The 25,154-nt window shown below is 49.7% G+C and overlaps 2 protein-coding genes across 3 annotated transcripts in view; both read left to right on the top strand.

Moving 5' to 3' along the window:
* SLC13A3 (solute carrier family 13 member 3) overlaps positions 1-4,298 on the top strand; it is an 87,242-nt gene extending 82,944 nt beyond the window's left edge. For both annotated transcript variants that reach the window (XM_065922113.1, XM_065922112.1), the window contains exons 12-13: positions 739-876; positions 2,116-4,298. In XM_065922113.1, the coding sequence (XP_065778185.1) occupies positions 739-876; positions 2,116-2,292 (315 nt within the window). In that variant the 3' untranslated portion in view covers positions 2,293-4,298. The remainder of the gene's footprint in view (positions 1-738; positions 877-2,115) is intronic.
* A 5,102-nt stretch (positions 4,299-9,400) lies between these two features.
* OCSTAMP (osteoclast stimulatory transmembrane protein) lies at positions 9,401-15,744 on the top strand. The gene is made up of 3 exons (XM_065919821.1): positions 9,401-9,444; positions 12,365-13,370; positions 15,319-15,744. Exons 1-3 carry the CDS (start codon positions 9,401-9,403, stop codon positions 15,682-15,684), a joined length of 1,416 nt encoding a protein of 471 aa, XP_065775893.1. The 3' UTR covers positions 15,685-15,744.
* Positions 15,745-25,154: the final 9,410 nt, after the last annotated feature.

Genomic DNA, 25,154 nt, shown 5'->3' with positions numbered 1-25,154 from the left:
GCAAAGTTCTAGCTTCCCTTTAAAACCGGGTTTCTCAGCACTATGGACATTTGGGGCTGGAGAATTCTGTTATATGAAGCTCTCTGCATTGTAGGATGTTTAGCAGTATCCCTGCTCTCTACCTACTTATTTGGACCATTTGAGAAGGACCAGGCAGAGGGCATGAGATTTTAGAATTGTGATTCTCAATGTGTGGTCCCAGCACATTTTCAAAATTCTTAAAATGTGGACCAGCACGTCAGCATCACCTGGGATCTTGTCAGAAATGCAAATTCTGCTGCCACTGCCCCCCCCCCCCAACAAACCCCACACATGCTGACCCAGCAGCTCTGCGAGAGGTGGGGCCACCAGCCCTCCAGGTGACTCTGTTGGAGAGGGAGTGTTCTAGAATAATTTCCCCTGCCCGTCCTCCCTGATAAACCCGCACGTGGCCTTGGAACGTTGCTAACCCAGGAACGTTCTCTCTTGTCTCCCTCTGTATGGTTTTCTTCTTGTCTGTGTCTCTCCTTCGGCCTGTGTGTCTGTATTTCTGGCCGCATTTCGCTCTGTGTGTCTTTAACTTCATCTTGTTTGTTTCTCTTGTTCTCTGGCACTCCGCGCATCCCTGTCCGCACATCTCTGGCTCTTTTCCTGTCTCTCCATCTGTCGCCGTGTCCCTCGCTTTCCTCCTGTCTCCACCTCCCGTGTGGTTTCTCTGTCGTTCTCTGTTTGGGTCTCGCCCCTGACTGCCGGGCCCAGGCCATCCGTCTGCGGGTGCACCCCCTGTATTTTATGATCCCTGGCACCGTCGGCTGCTCCTACGCCTTCATGCTCCCAGTCTCGACGCCCCCCAACTCAATCGCCTTCGCCTCCGGACACTTGCTGGTCAAAGACATGGTGAGTCCAGGCGTGTTCTAGCAGAGGCCCTGAGAGGTGGGTGGATCAGGGGTGGGCAAGGTGTCAAGGCAGGACTCCCGCTCTCCCCTGCCCCCCAATTCCTGAATAGGTCATTCTGAGTGGGACCAGAATTGATACTTCTAGCAAGCACTCTGGGAAGATTGCTTAGGCGATTTCAGGAAGCGCTGACTCAGTCACTGCTTTCCAAAGCTTGCCTCAGAGACAAGGACCTTCCCCTTTCTCTGGGCACCACCTGTTTTCTGACTTGTTTGGCCAAGCGCTCTGGGCCCAGCAGCATCTCTAGGGGAGACGGAGCAGCAACCACACCAGGGATGTGGGGGTGCACCTCGGTGCCGGGTCACCTGGACAGGAGACAGAAGCCGAGGACAGTCGCGGGGGGGGCGCGGAATCCCAGCTTTTAGCGAGGCTCTCCTCCAACCTGAGCCTCTTCCTCGGCCTGCTTCCTACCGCCCTTCCGCCTCCACTGGCTGCCTGAGATGACTGCACCATGGAGTTCAGGGACTGCAGGCCCTAAACTGGTGCGGCAGACAAGCAGGATCTGCTCAGATGGTTCCCAACTGATGTAGGGTCTCCAGGCACAGAGACCCCAGCAGGACAAAGGGAGAGAAAATGAGAGTGAGAGGCAGGAAGAGTTGACAGCAGAGAGACAGCAGGGACCCGGGAAGACAGACATTCATTCATTCGTTGGCTCATTCACTGTACAAGTGTTTGCTGAGCACATTCTTTGTTCCAGGGGCCGGGGTGGTGCAGGGTAGGGGAGACACAGGCCTGCCTCCAAGGAGACAGGAAATGCAAAGCAGGGGGATCAATGATCCCCTTTGTTTAATGATCAAAGCAGGTTGTTTTCAAGTTGCGTGATGCTGGGTGAGCCAACTGCTCTGAGCCTCGTTTTCCTCTTCTATAAAATGGGAATGATAATAAGAACAACCCTAGAAGGGTTGCCTTCAGGGTAAATGACATAGCTCTATGACAACCGCATGGCACAGCGTCTGGCAGCTAGAAACCACTCAACGAAAGGGGACATTTTCAGCTCCTTGAGGGTCAGCCTAGGGCGTGTAAAGATGGAAGGCTCTTGGGTATCAACCGTCCTGGGTTTGTGTTCCCCCTCCATCTCTCCCCAGCTGTGCCATCTTGGGTGAAAGAGTTCCTGACTCCAGGTTCCCCATCTGTATAACGGGCCTCGAGTAGAACCCTCCCTCACCCTGGGCTCCCTTGCAGGTGCGGACGGGACTCCTGATGAACCTGATGGGCGTCCTGCTGCTCAGCTTGGCCATGAATACTTGGGCACAGACCATCTTCCAACTGGGCACCTTCCCAGACTGGGCCGACATCCACTTGAGCAACGTCACAGCACTGCCATCCAGCTTGGTTAACGGCACATATCGGACCCTCTGAGCCCCCCTCAGGAACTCTCTTCGGGCTGGGCCCTCCCAGAGCGTTTCGCCATCCTCTGCTGCTGGGACCCCACAGGCTGATCAAGCAGTTCTTCTCTGTGATCCAGTACACAGCCAGCAAGGGTGACTTCCAGTGGTCCACTTGGGTCCACAGTCTCGTTATCTAGGATACCTTCTTATCTCCCACACAGTTCAGGGAGCTGCTTCCCCCCGGTTCTGCTGCCTGAGAAACAAGCTCCTTTATCTCTGAGTTGACCTGTGGTTAGGATGCAAGAAAGCCCAGTTTCAGCAACAGGAAGCCAATCCGGAATGGCGTTTGTCTTGAACAGCTGGGGCAGGAGGCACCGCTAGCATCCCTCACTGATGACGCAAGGTTACCATCTGGAGAGAGCATCCTGCCTTTAGTGGTCACCTTCCTTCAGGAGGCCGGGGATGCCGTGTCCCAGTCCAGCTGTTCCCCAGCTGGTGTGTGCTCTGCTTGGTGGGGGCCCTTTCCGTACCAGTTGTTTGAATATCACCTCTGCTCATACCCAGAAGCCAGGGTTATTTTCAGTCCCTGGAGACAGGGGGAGGGACAGATGACCCCCGAGGACATGGAGACTGCACAAAGCCTCTCTGTTGTTTCTCTGGGCTCCCGAGCACACAAGGGGAGTTCTAGACCTTTCTACCCAAGCTTTTTCGGATTTTCCTGATTAGTCTGAATCAGTGTGGCCACAGTTCCAGGGTCAGGCCAAGTGTGGGCCATGCCCCCTAACAGGTGGCCCATGGCTCCTCCAGCCAGGCGCCTCCCACACAGGCCTTCCTGGCTGCCGGCTTCTTGTTCCCGGAGCCGCTCTTTGCCTCCCCGCCCCCATTCCAGGTGGTAAGCATGTGTGATTAGCAAGGGCCACATTTTCCAGGGAGAGAGAAAAGTCAAAAGAGAAATCAAGGCCTTGTAAAATGTCCAGTGTCTTAGGCAGGGAAAGCCCATAATCCTCTTCTACAGACAAGGATGGCATCCCCTGAGCTGGAGGCTAGTGGGGCCTGTGCTGAAAGATGTGCTTCTTCCATGTTTCAAGCGGGAGCATCTCAGCTTTCCCCAGCCCCCGGGAATAGTGCAGTTTGGACACCCGACAGGCGCTCAGGAAGTGTCTGTGCAATCAGCGGCCAGGCGTGAGCCCAGAAAGCTCACGCCCCCCTCTTCCTACTCCTCCGGGGGATGTGGTTCCCCAAGCAACTCAGCTGGGAAGCCACACCCTGGGGACTACACTTGTTCTTGGAACAGTACGTGTGAGTCATGGATGTTTCCCTGGGAGCGGCAGGGAGAAGAGGCTCCCGTTCTTCCTGTCGGGGGGTCCTTCAGGATTTAGTCACAGTACAGACCACCGGGATTGGGGGGTGCCCTCCCATAGGAAGGGGTGGAGGATGCCCTCCCATAGGAAGGCGTAGGGGAGAAGTTCATTCACAGAGAAACCCAAGGGGCTTATCACCAGATGAATCGTGATTTCAAATACTTCTGATCGAAAATGCTGTAAAATAAAGAATGTTAATCAACCCTGGGCCTGGAAATCATTTGCCTTGGTGGCCATAAAAGAGCTGCAAAGCCCCACATTCTGGAACTTGGGGTTTCACAGCAGAATTGATCTCATGTCCTTACTGCTCTCCTTCCTCCACTCCACTCCAACCACACACGCCAGCTCTCCTGCCTCAGGGCCTTTGCACGTGCTGTTTCCATTGCCTAGAACACTTTGCTCCCCAATATATGCCTGTTTCCTCACTTTATTCAGGTCTCTGCTCAAATGTCACCTCCCCAGAGAAGCTTTCTTGACCATCGGGTCTAAATATCACCTCATTACTTTTTATCCCTTTATGCTCCTATAATTTTCTTAGTATTTAGTCAGGATGCTGTATTATTTATTTTCTTGTTTATTAATTTTCTCACCCTCTAGAATATAAACCTATGAGAATGCAAAATTTCTTTTGTTCAGTGCTGTAAGTCCAGTACTTAGAACAGTTTCTGGCACATACTAGGTGCTCAGTAAATATTTGATAAATAAATCTATGCTAGAAATTATGACAAAATAATCTCACTCTTTAATCCAGGGTTATTTGGCTTATTTTTTTATTCATTTATTCTTCCATTTATTCATCCAACAGTATTAATTTAGAAACAATTTCATGTTAGTTCACTGTCCCTAGCCACATAGCTCTTAGCCCAGGAGACAGAGAGTAGACAGGTAAACAAATAATGTGACTCTGGGTCATAATATGGGCTAAGAAAATGAACTGGCCAGTGTGATAAACCTACTCTGAGGCTATGTTAGCTGGGGTGGTCAGGGAGGACTTCTCTGAGGAGGCGGCACTGGACCAAGGCCAGTAGGAGTCAGCCATGTGCTCGGGGTACTGTGGGAGGAAGGGAGATGGCAGGGGTGGTACAGAGTCATTAGAAATATACCAGTAACTCATCTGTAACACACAAGAAATACCCAGAAGTCAAAAGAGACAAAAACAAAGCACTTAATTACCTGTGGTCACATAACAAATCAGCCCAAAGTTCAGGGCCTAAAAATGCAACATATTTCTGCATTTAGTCAGAGTTTAGCAGGTATGGTTTTATCTCTGCTGTATATGGTGTGGGTAGGGCCACTCATCTGGGGGTTTTGCTGGAGCTGGAATGTCCATGGTGGCTTTGGACACCCCAAGGGTCATGTGGCTTCTCAGGAGTTCAGCCTGGGCTGCTGTACACGACAGTGGACTTCTCAGAAGGCAAAAGCAGAAGCCACAAGGCCCCTTAAGGCCTGGGCTTGGGAGTCCAAAACATCATTAGATCAAGGCAGGTCACAGGGTTAGCCTGGTTCAATGGGAGGGAAATAACTTCGCTCCTTGATGGGAGGCGTGTCACCCACAAACAGGGGAGAAGGTGACTGACCACCAGTTTTGGAAGCCTTCCATCCTGGTACTCGAGAGAAAACGGAGTGAAAGATAGAAATATGCCATTCTGAAAAGGGATGTGAAAGTGGCCAGCAGGTGTCTAAAGAGATGCTAAAATCGCTTGTAATCAGATATGTGCAAGTTAAACCACAATGCACCCATCAGACTAGCAAAAACTAGAGAAGTAGACAGTGAGTGATGGCGAAATGGGAAGACGCAGAAACCCTCATGTTCTGTTGGCAAGACAGCGAACAATCGTTGTTCTCCTGGCAAGCACCTTGGGAGTAATCAGGAAGATCCACTATCGGCATTCCCTGTGGCCCATCCTATTCTTGGGCTTATATCCCAGCAAAATTACCCCCTGCATCCCTGAAGAGACAATATAGGAGGATATTCATGCCAGTGTTGTTTGAGGTGCCAAGGAGCTGGAGGCCATCACTGGAGAATGGGGGGTTATTTCACACTGTGGAAACAGGGCCACAGGTAGAAGTGATGAAATGTGGAGTGATGGGACATGGACAGATTTCAGCATGTACATCAAATGGAAGAGTAGAGTTGTGCGGGCAGAGGAGTGGAAACCCTGATGGGAAATGGGGGTGAGGGGAATAAAAGTCATTGAGGAGGAGTTCAATGAAGCGCATTGGACACATGGCTCCACCCATATCCTCTCTATGACCTTAAGCAGATCCTTGTCTGTTTGGACTTTGGTTTCCCCATCTGAGAGATGGGCATCATAGTCAGGGTCTCAAAAAGAGATGGTAAACACATAAACTAGCTCACGTGAGGAGATTTTAGTAGAAGGTCTAGTTGCAAGGTGTGAGCCGATGGTCGCTTATGGGAACCACAAGAGAAAGCATGGACCCTGGTGGTGATGAGAGGTAGGACCAGCCACGGAGAAAAACTTTCCAGTCCGGGGGCTCAAGGACAGATGCTGACCTGAAGCTGGCAACTTTAGTCCAGGGACATATCCAGTCCTTTGTGACCCCATAGGGAGGTAGCCACCCTGGATCTTCCTCCCCTTTCTCTCTCAGCTCTCCTGGGGTTCCCCAACCCAGATGTATTGATCAGGGTACTCTAGAACCAACAAGATGCATATATATGGAAAGAGTTGCAGTTCAAGTCTAAAGGGAGTCTGATGGCAGAATCCCCTCTTGCTCAGGAGATTGTCAGTCTTCTGTTCTATTTGGGCCTTTGACTGATTAGATGAGGCCCACCACACATAGAGCAATCTGCTCTATTCAAACTCCATTGATTTAAATGTAAAATCTCATCTGGAAACACTTTCACAGATAGACCTGGAATAATATTTGACCAAATATCTGGATACTGTGGCCCAACCAAGTTGACACATAAAACTTACCATCACACCAACAGAAGCCAGAATACAAGGGGATCCTTGGGTGCACCTCATCCAGGTCCTCAACAATTTTTTATATTGATTACATGTTGAAAGGATAATACTTTGGATGTAGTGGGTTGGATAAAATATTTTATTAATTTCAGTTTTGTGTGACTATTAGAAATTTTTAAATGATGTATGTGACTCACATCATTTTTCTTGATGAGCACTGCCGACTTGATAAGAGTCTAGACACCTCTCCACCTTCTCAAGCCAATGGGATGGATGGTGGCAACATACGATACCCACAAGCTATAAAACTCAATGACTCTGATATTCTATGGACTTCTGATTATGATACTACATATGAAGGCTTACCACTTCCTCTTTCTGTTCTGTCTTATGGCTCTGAATCCTCTTCCCAGAAATTCCCCTCAACAAAGTTCATTCTGTTTTTGATGATTCAGACACTCCGTCCGGATGTTGTGGGCTTGAACTCAGACCAACACTTATATAGGCAGAAATGAATGCCTACATTTGCTGAAAAAAGCCAAAAATATTTTCTGCCCCGTCCCTACCTTTGCTCCCATCCTCCCAGATTTTATGCATCCACCAGAGGCCCTGGAGAGATGATCAACTTGGTTCTTAACCAATCAGCTCCCCGATGCCAGTCTGAGAACTAAGCAAGTGACAGTGTCTCCCCAAGACTCTCCTTTCCCAGCCCCACACGGATCTGAAGTCTCCTTTGTGATGAGGCCCAGGCCAGGGCTCTGGTCCAGTGGGCATCGCAGAGGCCTATACAGTCTGATCTGAGAAGCCTGGGGCTCACTCAGGCCAAGCTGTTAGCCCAGGTTGAAAGGAACAGGCTTGGAAAGTTTTTATGTTGTTTACTGGACCCTGTGTATACATCATCACATCGAATTCTCAACCCTGAGAAGTATGTCCTAGTATTCTCTTTGTAGCAGAATCTGTTAAAGTTCAGAGAGGGACAGTGTCTTTCCCAGGGTCACACAGCACGCTAAGCGGCACAGGTGGTATTACAGTGCAGGTCTGTGGCCTCCAGCCCAGGGTCCCTGCAGCAGAGAAACAGCTAGACAGCTCCCTGCACCAGTCCCCGGAGGCTTCCTGCAGAGCTTGTCATCCAGCGGCCCTCATGCAGGCCCACAGACCTACCAAGATTGGCCTGCACCATGGTTTTTCATTTTTTTAAAAAAATGCTAGCTTTTAAATTGGGGGACTTTCACATAAAAATGGGAATGAGTGGCATCTCTGGAAAAACTAGCCACTCTGGTAACACTGGACCTCATTTTCAAGGGGCTTCAACCCTCTGTTCAGGGAGCAGAGTAGAAGCTACGCTTTTCGAAGGGTCTCCACGTGACAGCTCACTGCTCTTTCCATCTGGCTCAGCCTGCTCCTTATCTTGCAGGGGCCTGCATTTCCTGCTCCTGACCTACTGTGGGTGCCCAGTTCTCAGCAGACTTGACAGTGGCCCAGCTTCCTAGGTTGTGATCCGGGAAGGGTGTTAGGCCCTCTGAGGGCTGCAGGTGTCTCATCCCAACTACGTGACTATGAGAATGTCACTTCCCTTATCTGGGTCGTGAGACACCCTCCCTCAGGCCTGAGCAAGTGACCCGGCCAAGGTCCTTAGAAATGACAGGGAGTCTGGAATGTCGCCTAGGTGTGCCCCCTGGGGCTGTCTGTCTTGCAGGGCAGGGGGCTGAGGGCTCAGGAGAGGCCTCCTGGGGCAGATGGTCCTGCTGGCAGCGATGGGCACAGAGATCCTGGGTCGGATGAGGGGCAGGGGAGGGGTGTCTGGTTTCCAGGGAGAGATTGGCTTTCAGAAAAGCCTAGAAGTGGCATTGACTGCAGTAGGGCCCACGGTGGACACAGGCATTTCATACTGAATGCCTGCTCTTGCCAGGGCCGGATGCATCCCAAGGTCAATGTGAATCTTGTGAATTCTTCCCTCCCCACTAGGAGGGCCCAGGAGCTGACCGGGAAATTCTGGAACAAGACTGCTCTACCTATTACTAGCTGAGCGGCTGGGTTGAGGGATTTAAGTCTCTGGATCAGTTTCCTGATCTGAAGAATGGAAATAACAGTCAGCATTGTTGGGAGAAGCGAGTCTGTGGACACGAATAGAAGTATGCCTCATCCTTAGCAAGTGCTCAATAAATGCTAACTGTTCTTATAAGCACTCTCGTTTAAGAGGAGGAAACTGAGACAGAGAGGTGAGGTCACTTGCCCAAGGTCACACAGCTGGTTGAGGGGCGGCGGGCGGTGGCGGTGGGACAGAGCTGTGATTCAAAGCCAGGTCCACATTGGAATAAAGACAGGAAGGGAGCTGAGAGAGGGTCCAGAGCCACTGATGGTTGGAGAGAGTCATAGCAGAGGTCAAGTGGTCTCCTGTGGGTTTCCACCCCCTAAGAGTGAGGGACCAGGCTCCTCTGGGGGCACATAACTGTGCAACAGGAGGGAAAGGAGAAGCCGAGCTGAGGTCTGTCCCCAACACCACCACCAATGAGCTGCAAGGTTTCTCTGAGCCTCAGTTTCCTCTTCTGTGAAATGGGACTAATTCTACCTTCCTGCTATCAGGTTTAGTAGTGTTGCTTGTAAAAGACCATTTCTCTCCTCCCACACCTTCCACCAACTCCTGCTGGCCAGAAGAGGATGCGGCAGCTTGCCCAGCCCCCTGGGAGGTGGGCCCAGGCAGGGCGGGACACCAGGAGCACTTGATTAAGGGCAGAAAAGCAGAAGTGACAGTGTTTCCCAAGTCCTGGAGGACACAATCCCCCCACGTCCCCTCCACCTGCCATCGCTGCCGAGCCCGCCTGCCCAGATCTGCTGCCGCTCAGAAAGCATGAGGCCCCCCAGGGGGACACTTGAACACCTCATCAGGACCGGGTAGGTCTGGGGACTTTGGACACTGGGGGCCACAAGCAAGAAAACCGTCAACGAGCCTGATGGGAATGAGCCTAGGTCTCAAGCTCTGCCATTGTCTGGCTCTGTGACCTCGGGGAAATCTCCACCTTTGTAAGCCTCACTTTCCTAAGCTGTGAAACGGGAGTAATAATAATGTCTGTGAGACTGTTGTTGTGAGAGCTGAATGAGAAAATGCACACTTACTGCTTGCCATCATGCTTGGCTCAGAGTAAACACCCAGTGAGTGGCAGCTGATTCCTTATCATTTACAACATTCAATGCACACCATGGTACACAATATGACTTAGAACTGGTTTTCCATTCCAATATCATTTAAATTATTAGCTATCATTTTAACAGCTATCATGTTATGAATATAAATTATACAATAGAAAGCTTAGTCCCAAATTAAAATGCCATCAGGGGCTGGGAAGACCGTAATTCATCATCTCTATCCTCAAGTGGGTCCTCAATACTGCCCAGCATGTATATAACTTCCCTAGTTCATTTACTCGCTGACTCTCCTGGAGAAACATTTTACACCTTCTTCTCCATCTTCAAGTTTCCATCATCTCTTCCAGCATTCTCACCATCAATGCTGATCTGGCTTCCTGCTACCCTGAACAAACAGAAACAAACATGTAACAGTCTACAAGTATTTACAGAGCACCCACTATACATCAAACACTATTCTAAGTACTTGGCTTATATCAGTGATCAAAAGAGACCAAGTCCCTACACTGGTGAAATTGATGCTCTCATGATAGATCACGGCTGACAGAGTACTTGCTATGTACCAGACACAAAATGACCCTGTGAGGTACACTTCTGTTGGACCATTTTACAGATGAGAAAATTGAGGCATGTAGAAGTTAAGAAATGTACCCAAGGTCACACAGATGGTGAGTGGTGAAGTGGGGATTTTAACCCAAGCAGTCTGGAGGTCACACACTTAATTATTGCTCTGTTCTGTGTGGATCGGATGACGCTGATACATATGTGCCCACACCTTGTCTGTCCATTCATCATCACCCGTGCCCATTTTCTCTGCCATCCTACCTACTACTGAGGATGAACAGCCCCTGCTCCTTTCTAAGACCAGCCCTAGCTTCCATGTTCTGCCACCCACTGAAGGATATTACCCCAGGGACCCTCCCCTTCATCACTGCCTCCACTCTTGATTGGATCCTCCATCTGCCAACACGCTAGAGTTTCTCCAGCTTAAACGAACTTGGTCCCATTTCCCACATCAGCTACTATACCATTTCTCAGCCCCATTACTGCACAAATGACCTGAAACTGCTGTCTGCACTTATATCTCATGTTCTTCTCTGTCCAGTCTCCCATGGGTCCACTCTAGCTAGGTTTTGGCCCAACATGCCTCCAAGCTGCCCTTGTCCACATCACCAGTGACCTCCAGGTGGCTAAATCCCATGGTCTTTGCTCAGCCCTCATCTTTCTTGACCCACCCGCAGCACTTGGCACACTGGATCACGCCCTTCTTCTTGAAACACTTCAGCGGCTTGGCTTCCCAAGCCCCACTTGGCCTGGTTCTCAGTCTCCTTTGCTCTGAGTCTCCTCTTCACCTCCCAGCCCAGGACCTCTGGAGTGCCAGGGGGTCTGTCCTTGGAGCTCTCTCCTTCCTGGCTACACACGGTCTTAAAGAGTCTCATCTTCCCCATCTTTAAAGACCATCTATCAATCGTGACTCCCAGCTTTCTATCTCCCGCCTGGTCTCTCCTCTGAATTCCAGACTGTGTTTTCAATCACGCACCGCAGTTCCGCCAAATGGCTGAATTGGCGTCTCAGTTTCCCCTCTGCCCCCTTCACTCAAGGCTGTTTCAACCACAGGTTTCCCATCTCAGGAAACACCACCTCGGGGCTTTCAGCTCATCAGGCACAAAACCTCCCTGTCATGCTGACTCCCCCGTTCTTTCTCTCCCACCCACAGCCAGTCTGCCAGTTGTGTTGCTTCTTCCAACAAAACGTATCCAGAACCCGGCTCTTCTTACTAGTCCTCTGCTATCATGCTTCAGTGATATCATGCTTCAAGTTCTGTGAGGTCAGAAGTTCTCTGTTTTATTCACTCCTGTTTCTCCAATGACTAGCGCATAGTAACTGCTTAACAAATGTTTGTCGACTGAATAAATAAGAGTATAATAGAGGAGAAATTTTCCTCAGATCAGCTGGTCCACTCTCCCCATCCTCTAAATTATAGAGGAGACACTGAGGTCTATAAAGAAGGAATGTCAAGGGTCACACAGTGAGCTGACCAAAACTAAGAAGTCAAGTGAAATAGCACCTCTCGCGGGGACTTCCTTGATGGCTCAGATGGTAAAGAATCTGCCTGCAGTGTGGGAGATCTGGGTTCCATTCCTGGGTTGAGAAGATCCCCTGGAGAAGGGAATGGCTACCCACTCCAGTATTCTTGCCTGGAGAATTCCATAGAGGAGGAGAATGGGGGTGTGGGGGGGTGTATAGTCCATGGGGTTGCAAAGAGCTGGACACAACTGAGTAACTAACACACGCAGCACCTCTCCCTATTTCTTTCCCGTGCATTTTCCCTTTCATCTGTGCTTCTCTCTCCATGATTCTTTCATTCCCCTGCACCAGTTGCCCTCACAAGACATAAACAGCCCAGATATACATCCTCAGTAAACTAGGTTCTTCTCCGGACAACTCAGTGAGAATAGTCCTGGGGAAGGCTCTGATTGGCTCAGCTTGGGTCACGTGGGTTTGGGGTGGGTTACTCTGATTGGCCCACCAATTGGGAGGTGTGGCCACCTCTGTAGCTAAGGGGGTGGAGCCTGTTAACAGCTGAAGCGTGTTAAGGACAGGAGCACCGGGAACCAGGCAACCCTCCTCCCTCCTGATAGAGGCTCCCCCATTTACCTGCGTACAGGTGGAGATTCTGGCCCTCGGGGCTCCGCAAGGCCGTTGCCCTGCTGCAGGCCACCTGGACCGCCTACTCCCAGCCCGTCCCAGCCGGCCGTGGCCAGCTGCTGACCCAGGTCCTCCTGTGCGGTTCTCTGGCCCTTGCTGCCGCGAGTCTGACCTACTGCTGGCTGGCGTCCTCGCTGCTCTATCCTCTCGGGCCCTCGGCCGCGGTGGCCACTGTCTGCGGCCTCCTGGCCTTCCTGGGGCTGGGCCTGGTGCCCCCCGCCCGCTGCCTGTTTGCGCTCAGCGTGCCCACGCTGGGCACGGAGCAGGGCCGCCGGCTTCTCCTGTCCTGGAGCACCGCCACCCTGACCGTCGCCGTGGTGCCCAACGTCCTGGCCAACCTGCGGGCCGCCGGACAGGTGCTGAGGTGCGTCACGGAGGGCTCCTTGGAGAGTCTGCTCAACACCACTCACCGGCTGCAGACAGCATCCCAGGCCCTGGGCCCCGACGGCCAGGCGGGCAGCCAAGGCCTGACGCTCCAGGCCCAGGGCGACAGCGCTGCCGCCTTCCGGCTCCACGTGCTCAGGGTCACCCAGCAGGTCCTGGAGGACTTCTCCGGCCTGGAGTCCTCGGCCCGGGGGGTGGCACTGGGGACCCAGAGGGTGGTCACCGGGCTCTTTATGCTGGGCCTCCTGCTGGACTCCGCCTGGTACCTCCACCGCTACCTGACTGACCTGCGGTTTGATAACATCTATGCCACCCGGCAGCTGACTCAGCGGCTGGCAGAGGTCAGGGCCAGCCACCTGACGGCCTCCCCTCCAGCCTGGCTGCTCTGGGCAGCCCGACCGCGGCTGTCCCAGGCGGAACTGCTGAGTTGTCTGGTGAGACTGGGGCTGTTCACCCTGCTCCTGATGGCCACGGCGGTGACGGTGGCCACGGACTATGTGGCCTTCCTCCTGGCGCAGGCAGCTGTGGACTGGGCTCGGGAGCTGCCCGCTGTACCAGTCACACTCACCATCAAGTACAGTGTAAGTGCTGTGACCAGAAGGTGTGAACGGAGTCATCTCCTTGATGGACAGGATTGCTGTTGTTTAGTTGCTCAGTCATGTCTGACTCTTTTCAACCCCACGGACTGTAGCCCCCCAGGCTCCTCTGTCCATGGGATTCTCCACGCAAGAATATTGGAGTGGGTTGCCATTTCCTTCTCCAGGGGATCTTCCTGACCCAGGGATTGAACCTGCGTCTCCTGCATTGCAGGCAGATTCTTTACCGTCTGAGTCATGAGGGAAGCCCCTTTGCGACCCTATGGACTGTAGCCCACCAGGCTCCTCCATCCATGGAGTTTTCTAGGCAAGAGTACTGGAGTGGGTTGCCATGTCCTTCTCCAGGGGATCTTCCTGACCCAGGGATCGAACCTGCGTCTCCCACATTGCGGGCAGACGCTTTGCCGTCTGAGCCACCAGGGAGTCCAAGGGAGAGGATAGGGTTTGTTAAATCCTTGACTCAGAATGAATTTTACTTGCCTGCAAGTCTTTGTCGTTGGATAAGCATGGGATCCAGAGGCTTTGGCAGATGGACACATTTAATTCTCAGGACAGACTAAGGCAGTGGGTTCTGTTTTCACTCCTTATCACCCAGAGACGTTCACAATAACTTGCCCCCCAAAGTCACTCTACACACGTGACATCATGTCCCAGCCTCATTTTTCTCATGTGTACAAGCTGGATCAATCCGCCTTACCCTACAAGAGTACCAAGAGCCTTAAAAAGTGGTTGTCTCTAGAAGTGTCTAGTAGGCTCCATGCCACATAGGAGATGTTTAATAAATAGTGGCTATTATTAATAGCTCACATCTATAGATAATAGACTAGAGGTGACCTTACCAATGGTCAAGATCAGGAGTCCACCAACAATAGCCACAGGCCAATTCTGCCAGCTTGCTGTATTTTTAAATTGAGTTTTATTGGACTCAAATTACCCATGTCCGTGTATTATCTATGCCTGCTCTATGAAGTTGAATATTTGCAAGAGGAATTGTATGACCTGCAAAGCCTAAAATATTTACTATTTTAATAGTGATATATAAAATACCATCTATTTACTATCAGAAAAATTTACTATCTCATCTAGTTTTGTGATTTTTAATCTCTTTGGCCACAAATCTTTTTCTCTTTAATGGTGAGATCTCACCCAGAAGTCCATTGTGTAAAACATGCCAAAGTATCAGACTCTGAGCTAATAATATTAGTAGCTAATATTTATTGAGTGCTTATTCTATATGGGCTTCCCAGGGGGCACTAGTGGTAAAGAACCCACCTGCCAATGCAGGAAACATAAGAGACATGAGTTTGATCCCTGGGTCAGGAAGATCCCCTGGAGGAGGGCATGGCAACCACTCCAGTATTCTTGCTTGGAAAATTCCATGGACAGAGGACCCTGGTGGTCTACAGTCCATGGAGTCGCTAAAGAATCAGACATGACTGAGCATGCACATACGTATTAATAGAAGCAGGACATTGGGACCCACCCTCGCTGGGGCCGACCCCTCAGGGGGCTGCGTGTCACCCTCAGTGTGACCTTCAGTTCCCATCTTTTAAATGAGGCTCCTGATAGAATCAGCCTCATACAACTGTGCTTATTTGATGGGTTAGAACGTCTGAAGTATTCACGAAGGGCTCAGAGGAGAGAAAAATGCCTGTAGGCATGAATTGACTTTCTCTAAAGCATTCTCTGCAAAGAGAGTAATAATAATAAAAAGTAGCATTTGTCTAGTGCTTTTCATTGGGCAAAAAGCCTGTTTCTGATTCCTGATCTCATTCAGCCCTCCTCAAGCCCAGGAGGTAGGGGTTACTTCTGTGCCCAGTTTGCAGATACGCGGGCAGGGAAAGTTGGACCCGTCCAGCCCCACAAGCATCTGTTTGTGGGGGAGGGAACGGCTGGGGTGTCTGCTGACTTGACCTTTCCCTCCTTTCTGAAGGCTGCCTACACCATCCTGGGCTACATCCCCTTCCTCTTCAACCAGCCGCCTCCGGAGAACCCCTACCTCTCTGCCCACAACTCCTTCCAGTGGGAGCTGCGCTTCACTGCCCCCGGCTGCCCGTTGCTGCCTGCCCAGCGCCCGCACATGGCCGCGCCCCTAGCTGCGGGCGCCCTGCAGCTTGCGGCTTGCTCCATGGTCCTCCTGGAGACCTATGCCCGCCGCTTGCGGCACAGCATCGCTGCCTCCTTCTTCAGGACCCAGGAGGCCAGGAGGGTCTGCCACCTTCATGCCCGTCTCCAGCGAAGATATGACAGGCACCGAGGCCAGCCAGTGCAGCCACAAGACACTTCCTCCTGCTCCTGACCCCCAGGCCAGGCAGCAAGTGCCCGGCACAGGTAGACAGGCCTGCTGGATGCCTGGAAGGACACGAAGCAGTGAGACCAAGGGGAAAGAGCTTTGGCGTAGCCCAGACCTGAGTTGTAACCTTGGCCCCTCTGCTGCCTCCCTGTGTGACCTTGGGTAGATTGCTTCCCCTCTCTGAGCCTTGGTTTCTATATCTGAACAAGGATTGCATAGCAACAATTAATGTGACCTGCTTGCACATGGAAACGTAGTAAGAATGGAATGAGACGTTGGGCAGCAAAGGCCTGGATAAACAGAAAAGGATGATGCACAGTGCAGACAAGCTTCCTCTGGGCAAGTCGGGGGGCATCTGTCCAGGCTGCCCGCTGCATTGGCTGCTATCCCCCGTAGTTGGAGACTTTGCACCCTGATTGTGTCTGAAATGCCCGTGGAACTTATCTATATGTTCCTGAATCCTCTGGATTTATTTATAGTCATTAAAATTTTCTCAATTTTATAAATATATTGTATTTATTAAATTCTAAATTAGATTGTTATTCCTTTCCTTCCAGTTCCTTCAGGGGTTTCCAACCTAGGGTTGCCAAGTTTTGCAAATAAATGTACAGGATACCTGGTTCAATTTGAATTTCGGATAAACACCAATACAGGTTTTGTATAAGTACATCCTGAAGATACTTACTTAAAAGTATCCTGAAGATACTTACACAAGACCCATATTTGTTGTTTATCTGAAATTCAAATTGATGGGTAATCGTAGTTTATGGCCACTCCATCCCTATCGAAAGTATAATACCGTCGTAACTCCTTACCCTGTGGGCTTGGCATCCCGTCTTTCCCTCCAGGTCATTTTCTGCCCTTCTCTCACCTGCTCTCTTTCCCAGGCATCTGACCTTTAGAGATTCTGTCACTCTGGCTCCCTTGACGTCTGACCTCTGGTTGGACTCAGCCAACAGCATGCGCTGGCAGGAGGTCTAACGTGGGAGCGGGGAGAGGGGTCAGGATGTTAGTCCAGGAGACCTCCTGGCAGAGGCCTGCATTCCTTGCTCTGGGTGACCCCTGTCCCATGGCTGCAGTTCCTGCTTCGTTCCCAGAGGTACCAGTCTACCAGATACAGGTCTTTGGGGATGTCCCCATCCTTCCCTTCACCAAGTCCCCCCCCCTCCCCCCCCCCGCCACCGCGCCTTCATTAAACTCTCCTAAGTTATCCCTTTGAGATCTCTTTCCTGCCTGGGTTACAAATTCTTGACAGAGTCAGCCTCTCCCTCACTTGCATGGGCTTAAGCTCCCCAGAGGCTGGTTTGCACCTCAAGGTGATGCTCTTGCTATTCCCACATGCTGGAACACTCTTCCTTCAAGCACGGCCGGTTTCTTCGCATCATTGGGACGTTAGCTCAAACATCACCTCCTCAGAGAAGACTTCCCTGACTACTCTACCTAAAATTCCCATTCCCACCTACTTCTCCTCTATCACAGGAGTCAGCAAGCTCCAATCTGTGGGCCAGATCAGCCTTGTTTCCATGAATAGGTTTTACTGGACCTTTGATACACCTATTTAAGTGGTCTCAGACTTCCTTTGCTATGATGGTAAATGTGAGTAGTTCAGACATAGTGTAGGAAATCGGAAATGTTTATCATCTGGCTCTTTAAATAAAATGGTTGCTAACCCCTAACCTCTCATATCAAATTGTTTTATCATCTTTATACATAACTCTATCAATATCCTTTATTGTCTTACATATGCATTTGTATATTTAGTTCTCTCCTTTTGTTTGTTTATTTACTTGATGGTGTGTTTCATGACATGCCCACAAGTATGCAAACTCCATGCTATCTGTCTGGTCTTCCACAGTTTTCCTAGCATCTCAAGCAGAAGCTGAGAAAAGGCTCAGTAACAATTACCTATACAGCCAGATACCTGGTGGTAGAATGTTTTAAAATACTTGCTTATTCATTTATTTGGCTACACTGGGTCTTACTTGCATGCAGGATCTTTAGTTGAGGTATATGGGAGCTAGTTCCCTGTAGGGATTGAAGCCAGGCCACCTGCCTTGGGAGCTCGGAGTCTTAGCCACTGACCACCAGGGAAATCCCAGGAGGTGGAATTACATTCTCTCTGGTCTCAGCTCCTTCCTGAAGATTTGGGGCTTGCAGGAGGGAAAGATCAGGCACTGGAAGCAGGCTGAGTTTGTGACCAAAGGGGAAGATGCTAAGCAGTAAGAAGATATCCCAGCCAAGTGTTTCCACTTAAACAGCCAGTATGTTTGGGAGAATCGCATCAGACTCCAGCCATCAGCTTTGCGTCACAAGGCCAGCTCCCTCGGGACCAAGCATGTTGTAGACAGAATAACCCCAAAGCAGTCCACGCCCTAATCCTCAAAACCTGTGAGTATGTCACCTGACATGGCCAAAGATGTGATTGTCAAGGGTCTTGAAATGGGGAGATTATCCTGGAATATTGTGTGCGGGGGAGGGCAATGTTGTCACAATGTCCTTATAAGAGGGAGGAAGGAAAAAAAAAAAAAAGAGGGAGGAAGGAAGGACAGAGTCAGAAAGAGGGGACATGATGACCAGAGCAGAGGTCTGGGTGATTTTGAGAAAGGAGCCATGAACCTAGGAGTGTGGACAGCCTGTCCTCTCAAACTGGCAGAGTAGGAGAAAGCGGAGCTGTGGGGTCCCCAGAGCCAAGCACTCCTCTCTCCCCTGATGCCCTCTGCTCCCCTCCAAATTCTGGCTAGAGTGGATCTGGAGGGGGCACATAAATCCTGATTAAGTACCATAAAACTGTGAGTTATCTTTGTTGTTGTTTATAACAATAGGGATTAAAAAAACAAAATAGGAGTTTGCAATCTTTTCATCATCACTCCTACACATCTAAAAACAGTTTTCTTGTTTCTGAGTCAGTTTCTAGGTTTTCCTTTGTGTGCAATCTGAGTAATGGGTAGATAAGGTCACATACACACTGTGATATTCAAAATGGATAACAAACAAGGACCTGTTGTTTAGCACATGGAACTCTACTCAATGTTATGTGCCAACCTGGATGGGAGTGAGGGTTGGTTACATTTATATGTATGACTTCAAAGCTGCCTTAAAACTCAACATTCAGAAAACTAAGATCATAGCATCCATGGCAAATAGATGGGAAAACAATGGCAACAATGAGAGGCTTTATTTTGGGGGGCTCCAAAATCACTGCAGATGGTGATTGCAGCCATGAAGTTAAAAGATGTTTGCTCCTTGTAAGGAAAACTATGACCAACCTAGACAGCATATTAAAAAGCACAGACAAAATAAAATAAAATAAAATAAAAAGCACAGACATTACTTTGCAAACAAATGTCCATCTAATCAAAGTCATGGTTTTTCTAGTAGTCATGTATGGATGTGAGATTTGGACTATAAAGAAAGCTGAGTGCCAAAGAATTGATGCTTTTGAACTGTGGTGCTGGAGAAGACTCTTGAGAGTCCCTTGGACTGCAAGGAGATCCAACCAGTCCATCCTAAAGGAAATCAGTCCTCAATATTCATTGGAAGGACTGATGCTGAAGCTGAATCTCCAATAGTTTGGCCGCCTGATTAGAAGAACTGACCCATTGGAAAAGATCCTGATGCTGGGAAAGATTGAAGGCAGGAGGAGAAGGGGATGACAGGGGATGAGATGGTTGGATGGCATCACCGACCTGATGGACATGAGTTTGAGCAAGCTCTGGGAGTTGGTGATGGACAGGGCAGCCTGGCGTGCTGCAGTCCAAGGGGTTGAAAAGAGTTGGACATGACTGAGCAACTGAACTGAACTCAACCCCAATACAAAATAAAAAGCTTAAAGTTTGAAAGAAAAAGAAATATGAAACTCTAAGTTGATCTAATTTAAAAAGAACTAATGTGACCTGAACTGGGTGCCCTCTCAGTTAGGGTTTGATTACAAATAAAAGTAAATTCCTTATATATCTTAAGCCAGGAGATATTTAACACAGGGAATGAGTCCGAAGTACTAGAGGAGAGGACCTCCAAGAATGAGCGTCCAGAACTGCCTTAACCAGGGAGCTCGGCTCTGGGATAATCAGGAAGGTAAGAAATTTGGAAGCACCATTCAAACTGCTGGCTCTCAGGATGCACTCTCTTAGCTGTGTCCACAGATGAGAAAGATGCCTCTGCAACCAGAGCCAGGCTGCATGTGGGAGACTTGCTCCTAAAAAACATGGATGTCCAGGCTTGGCCTTTCAACTCCCAAAAAATTAGCCCCCTAATACTGAGATCCCTGCACCTCCAGCAGGGCTACCGCAAGGCGCACCTCTAGGGGAAGTGGTCCATAGCACGGCGTGAATAATGCATCCCCAGGTGAAGGGCAGAGCATCCCTACCTTGCACGGCTGTACATGGTGACTGGGCTTTCAGGACACTGCTTACCAACAGAAATAGAAGCAACGAAACTGCAACTCTACTTCCACTTTCCAAACTGCACATGTCCGTGCTACGTGTATCGCCTCAGGGGTGTCTGATTCTGTGTGACCCCATGGACTCTGACCCACCAGGCTCCTCTGTCCATGGGATTCTCCAGGCAAGAATACTGGAGTGGGTTGCCATGCCCTCCTCCAGAGGATCTTCCTGACCCAGGGATCAAACCCGTCTCTTACATCTCCTGCATTGGCAGGCGGGTTCTTTACCACTAGCGAGAGAACCCCAATCACACTGGAATCCAATCTGTAAAGGAGGGTGTGAAACAGATTTCAGTTTTGCAAAGACTGAAAAGCTATAGTTCGAGAAGACATGCCAAAATAATGACTTTGAAACTTTCTTGACCTCAACCCACACAGGAAATACCTGTTTCTTTGCAACTACACACACACACACACACACACACACACACACACACGGGGTTCCCCAGTGGCTCAATGGTAAAGAAATCACCTGCAATGCAGGAGACCTGGGTTCAATCCCTGGATGGGGATGATCCCCTGGAGAAGGGAATGGCTACCCACTCCAGTATTCCTCCCTGGAGAATCCCATGGGCAGAGGAGCCTGGCGGGCTACAGTCCATGGGGTCGCAGAGTTGAACATGACCGAAGCAACTGAGCATGCACTCGTGTGCACACACACACACTGAAATAAAAGTTTAATGAAAAACAGTTTTCTAAAAATATTTATTCATTTGTTTGTCTATGTCGGGTCTTAGTTGCGGGCATATGGGATCATCCTCGTGTCATACGGGCTCTTTGGCTGTGGTGCCCGGACTCATTCATCTTACGCAGGCTCCAGGATCTTAGTTTCAGTATTTGCCCCACATGGGCATGGTTGCTCCACAGCGCGTGGGATCTTAGTTCCCTGACCAGGGATCAAACCTGTACCCCCTGCATTGGAAGGCGGATTCTTAGCCACGGACCCCCAGGGAAGACCCCACATTTAGTCTTAATTTGTGCAAGGCACTTTGATGTTTTCTACCCTGTCCTATTCCATCCCAGTCCATGTAATCATATCTGATTCTATTCTATTCTAGCGCAGTCTATCTATTCCCTTCTGGTCTACTCCACTCCACTGAACGTTATGGGTTAAGGTTTTACCCAATTGAAAACCCCGTTGAAAATGAGGGTTGATTGGAAGAAGAATGGATTGGGTATCATATTTGCCCTAGAAGTGGATACTTTTGAGATGGGAGGGAGGCAGGCAGGTTAGAAACAAGAGGGAAAGAGAAAATATTCATAACGTTGCTGCCTGAAGGATGAAATACTGAGACACTGAGATGAGAAAAGGGGATTTTCTAAAACAGCTTTGTGGGTTTTCTCCAGAAACTCCACTAAAAATAAAATTACTTTCCCTTTCACTCTATGCTGCTACCACGATGTTTATTTGAATGCCAGGACTCAAGGCGAGCCCAGTGACTCGGGGTCCCTGCAGTCACATGTCATTACTGGGGGAGGACACACGGGTGGAGCTTCAAGGCCGCGCATCTGATCTGTCCTTTAAAGGAACTGACATCCAAAGGCACATCTCGGTGGCTGGGTTTTCACAAGGATGGAGAACAGAAATCCTACCGTCTGCCCCTTCCACCCCCACGCCCTCAGCTCTGGGGTGTTTTTAGACTGTGAGTCAGCAATTGCACTGAGCTGGCTGCACTCCATCCACTCTTCCACTCACTCCCCAAGGTGTCTGTCCTCACCCCCGAGGAGCACGCTGGTCTCCCACGACACCCAGCCCCCATCCCATCTCCCGTTCCCACAAAAGCTGCCTTGTCATTTGCTTAGGCAGTGACTCACCCACACGTTTTTTTTTTTAATTTCCCAAGTGTTACATGAACTTTTGCCCCTATAAAAATAAGAGCATTACAGATAATAATAGCTAGTGTTTGCTGGATGCTTGCAATGTGTGGGGAGTTTGCTAGTAAATGCTTAACAACTGGTTCCTTAAGGAAAAAAAAAAAGCCCTCACATATAGTGTTTGCTGATTTCCATGGTGTAAATACTCCTACCATGTGATTTCAAGCAACCCACATGTTGTCACTGGAAGAGGACTGAGGAAGAGATGCCTGCAACTGGCTCTCATGAGCTGGCTCCAGCACGCCATCAGACGTGCCCCAAACTCTGTAAAAACCCCCATGTACATCATTTGCTTTAAACCTCACACAAGTGTAAGAGCTCGATAGTATTGTTGTCATCTTTTTTTAGAGGCAAAGAAACTGAGATTCAGAGAGGTAAACTATTTTCCCCAAAGTCACACAGCTAACAAACAGCAGAGTTCAGACTCCACCACTTAGTTAGTAGCCGTGTGACATTGAACAAATCACTAGGTCTCTCTGTACGTCGTTTTCCCTTCCTTTCAGCGGGGGCTAACAGAACTTTCCTCCTATCCATGTGAGATACACATGGAAAGAAGCGTCTGGCCCAGTCTTTACAAATACATGGAATTCACCAACATTTCCTGTGCTGTGAGCTGTACTGTTCTAAGTTGCTTCTGTCGTGTCTGATTCTTTGGGACCCTATGGACTGTGGCCCACCAGGCTCCTCTGTCCGTGGGATTCTCCAGGCAAGAATACTGGAGAGGGTTGATCCCTGGGTTGCCCTGCCCAACCCAGGGATCAAATCACATCACTTGCATCTCCTGCATTGGCAGGCAAGTTCTTTACCACTAGCACCTCCTGAGAAGTCCAACATTTCATACATTTACTCAACAACTATTTATTGGACAACTCTGCATATTAAGTCCTGAACTGAGGTCTGGTGGTCCAGTGGTAAAAGGGACACAAGAAGCTCCTTATGGAACTTACATCCTAGGTGACAGACTGGCAACAAACAAGGAAATAAATTAGCAAGATAATTTTCCCTGGAGACTCGTGTCACAAAGAGGGCGGTGAGCGATCTTAGACGGAGTGGCCAGGGAGAGCCTCTCTGAGGAGATAGCTTTTGATTTGAGACCTGAAGGATAAGCAGGAGCCAGAATTGCAAAGAGAAAGGGAAAGAATATCCCAGACAGGAAAAGCCGCAAGTGCAAAGGCCCTGAAGTGGGGACAAGTTTGATGTTTCTGAAGGACAGAAATGAGGATGAGGAGGTTGTCAGACTGCTTGTCTGAGGCTCAGCTCCTTTCAGGACACCCACCGGGCTCCCTGCTGGGTGCCCGGCCCCAAAGGACGGAGCAAAGTGAAGGCTAATTCCAGCCCTCCTGACAATCCCACACTTCACCTCGGGAGCCTCTTCCTCTTTGACCTAGAAACTGGAAAACACGAGGCTGGAACCTCCTTCTGTCTTCTATCCCAAGAGCCCTCTGACATGAGCAAAGGGACCATCGTCATCCCCATTCTACAGATGAGAAGCCTGAGGTTCAGAGAGGATTATGTGATTTTTCCCAGAGTCACAAATGTGAATGTTGACCTTTCTCCTACCCTGACTTCAAAGCACGTCAGATGGGCGAGGCGGTGCTAATTTCCCTTGGCTGAGGTGGTGGAGAGAGCCCTGGGGTCTCCAGCCGAGACGGTGAATGGTCCAGGGACTGGAAAGCTGGCAGTAGCGGACGCCCTCTGCTGGCGGCCACAGGACCATCCTCGGGATGAGCGGAGGGAGGAAAAGGTACCAGGCAAGAAGGCCAACGTCTCTGATACCCTGCCTCACTGTCCACCTGGAAATGCCACGGGGATCCTAGACATGAGTTCAAGTGCTGGGTTCCGATCGGGTCAAGGACTGGGCGACTCTGCGGCATCAGCTGCAGGGGCTCTTGTCTCTTCCCTGTTGATCTGAAGGAAGCCAAGGCGGGTGGGAGCAGCCTGTGAATCAGCGAGGCCACCCACCTGTGCTCAGGTCTCAGACCAGAGGTTCTTCATGTGGCAATTTACAGGACCGAGAGGAAGAAGGCTCCCTCTTGTAACAGCATCACCACCATCGGACCACAGACGGCCTGGAGTGTCCCTCCAGTGACGCTCCTTGGAGCCTTCCCTCCCCCCTTCCCTCTCTCTCTCCCCTCCCCTCTCTCCCTCTCTCCTTCTCTGCCCCACCCCTCCCTTCCCCTAGAGCTGGTTATATAAGAATATAACCTCCCCGGAGCACCACCCCCCAGCAATAATCCTTCATGATTCATTAACTAGAACTAGTCTCTTGCTTCTCTCCAGCCCGATCACTGGGAGGGGAGATAGGACTAGCAAGGCTGGCTGAAGTGTTTTTCAAAGGATGGGTCACAAAACGTGGATCAGGAACCAAATTAACAGATGGCAACCAGTCTTTCTAAAAAATAAAATAGAATAGAAAATACCAGCACACGTTGCTCATGGTAAGCCCAAGCGTGATTTTGTAAAAATTGTTTCAGCTCGTTGTGTGTGTGTGAGTGTGTGAGGTATACTGAGATACTATATAAAATTTATTTTCTGTGGATACTGGGTGAAAAGAAAGCTAGTAACTTAGAATTGTTCGGGATGGAATTGATGATGGACAAATAGAACGACCAGGAACTCTGCTTAAATGTCGCTTTCTTGGGGATGCATCACCGTGACTTCCCTGGTGGTCTAGTGACTAGGACTCTGTGCTTCCAATGCAGGGGGTGTGGGTTCAATCACTGGTTGAGGAACTGAGATCCCACTTGCTACACGGTGTGGTCAAAACCTCAAATAAAAAGAAGTATTTTTTTTATTTTTTAATTTTTATTTTATTTTTTTATTATATTTATTTTATTTTTAATTGTACCTCAATACCTTGCTGTAATACCTTCAAACCTCTTACAACAAGTGTAATTATCTGTTTCCTGTCTTCCTCCCTTACTACACTATAAGTCCTAGGAAGCCAGGGACCCATCTTTTGTGTTCACAGTGGCCCCCTAACTGAAATGCCTTCAAAAGGGCAGAGTCTGGTGGAAGGTTTAGAGCCAGATAGATCTGGTCCCAACACCTACTTTATCTCTACTGTCAATTAACACCAAGTAGATCACTTCATCTCTCTAAGACTCAGTTTCCACATCTGTACAATGGGAGCAATCATGCCCACTTTGCCTAATTCTAA

Source organism: Muntiacus reevesi, chromosome 2 (assembly GCF_963930625.1).
Source record: "Muntiacus reevesi chromosome 2, mMunRee1.1, whole genome shotgun sequence".
NCBI classification, from domain to species: Eukaryota; Metazoa; Chordata; class Mammalia; order Artiodactyla; family Cervidae; genus Muntiacus; species Muntiacus reevesi.
Note: the sequence above shows the minus strand (reverse complement) of the source record. Positions and strands in the feature narration are given on the sequence as shown.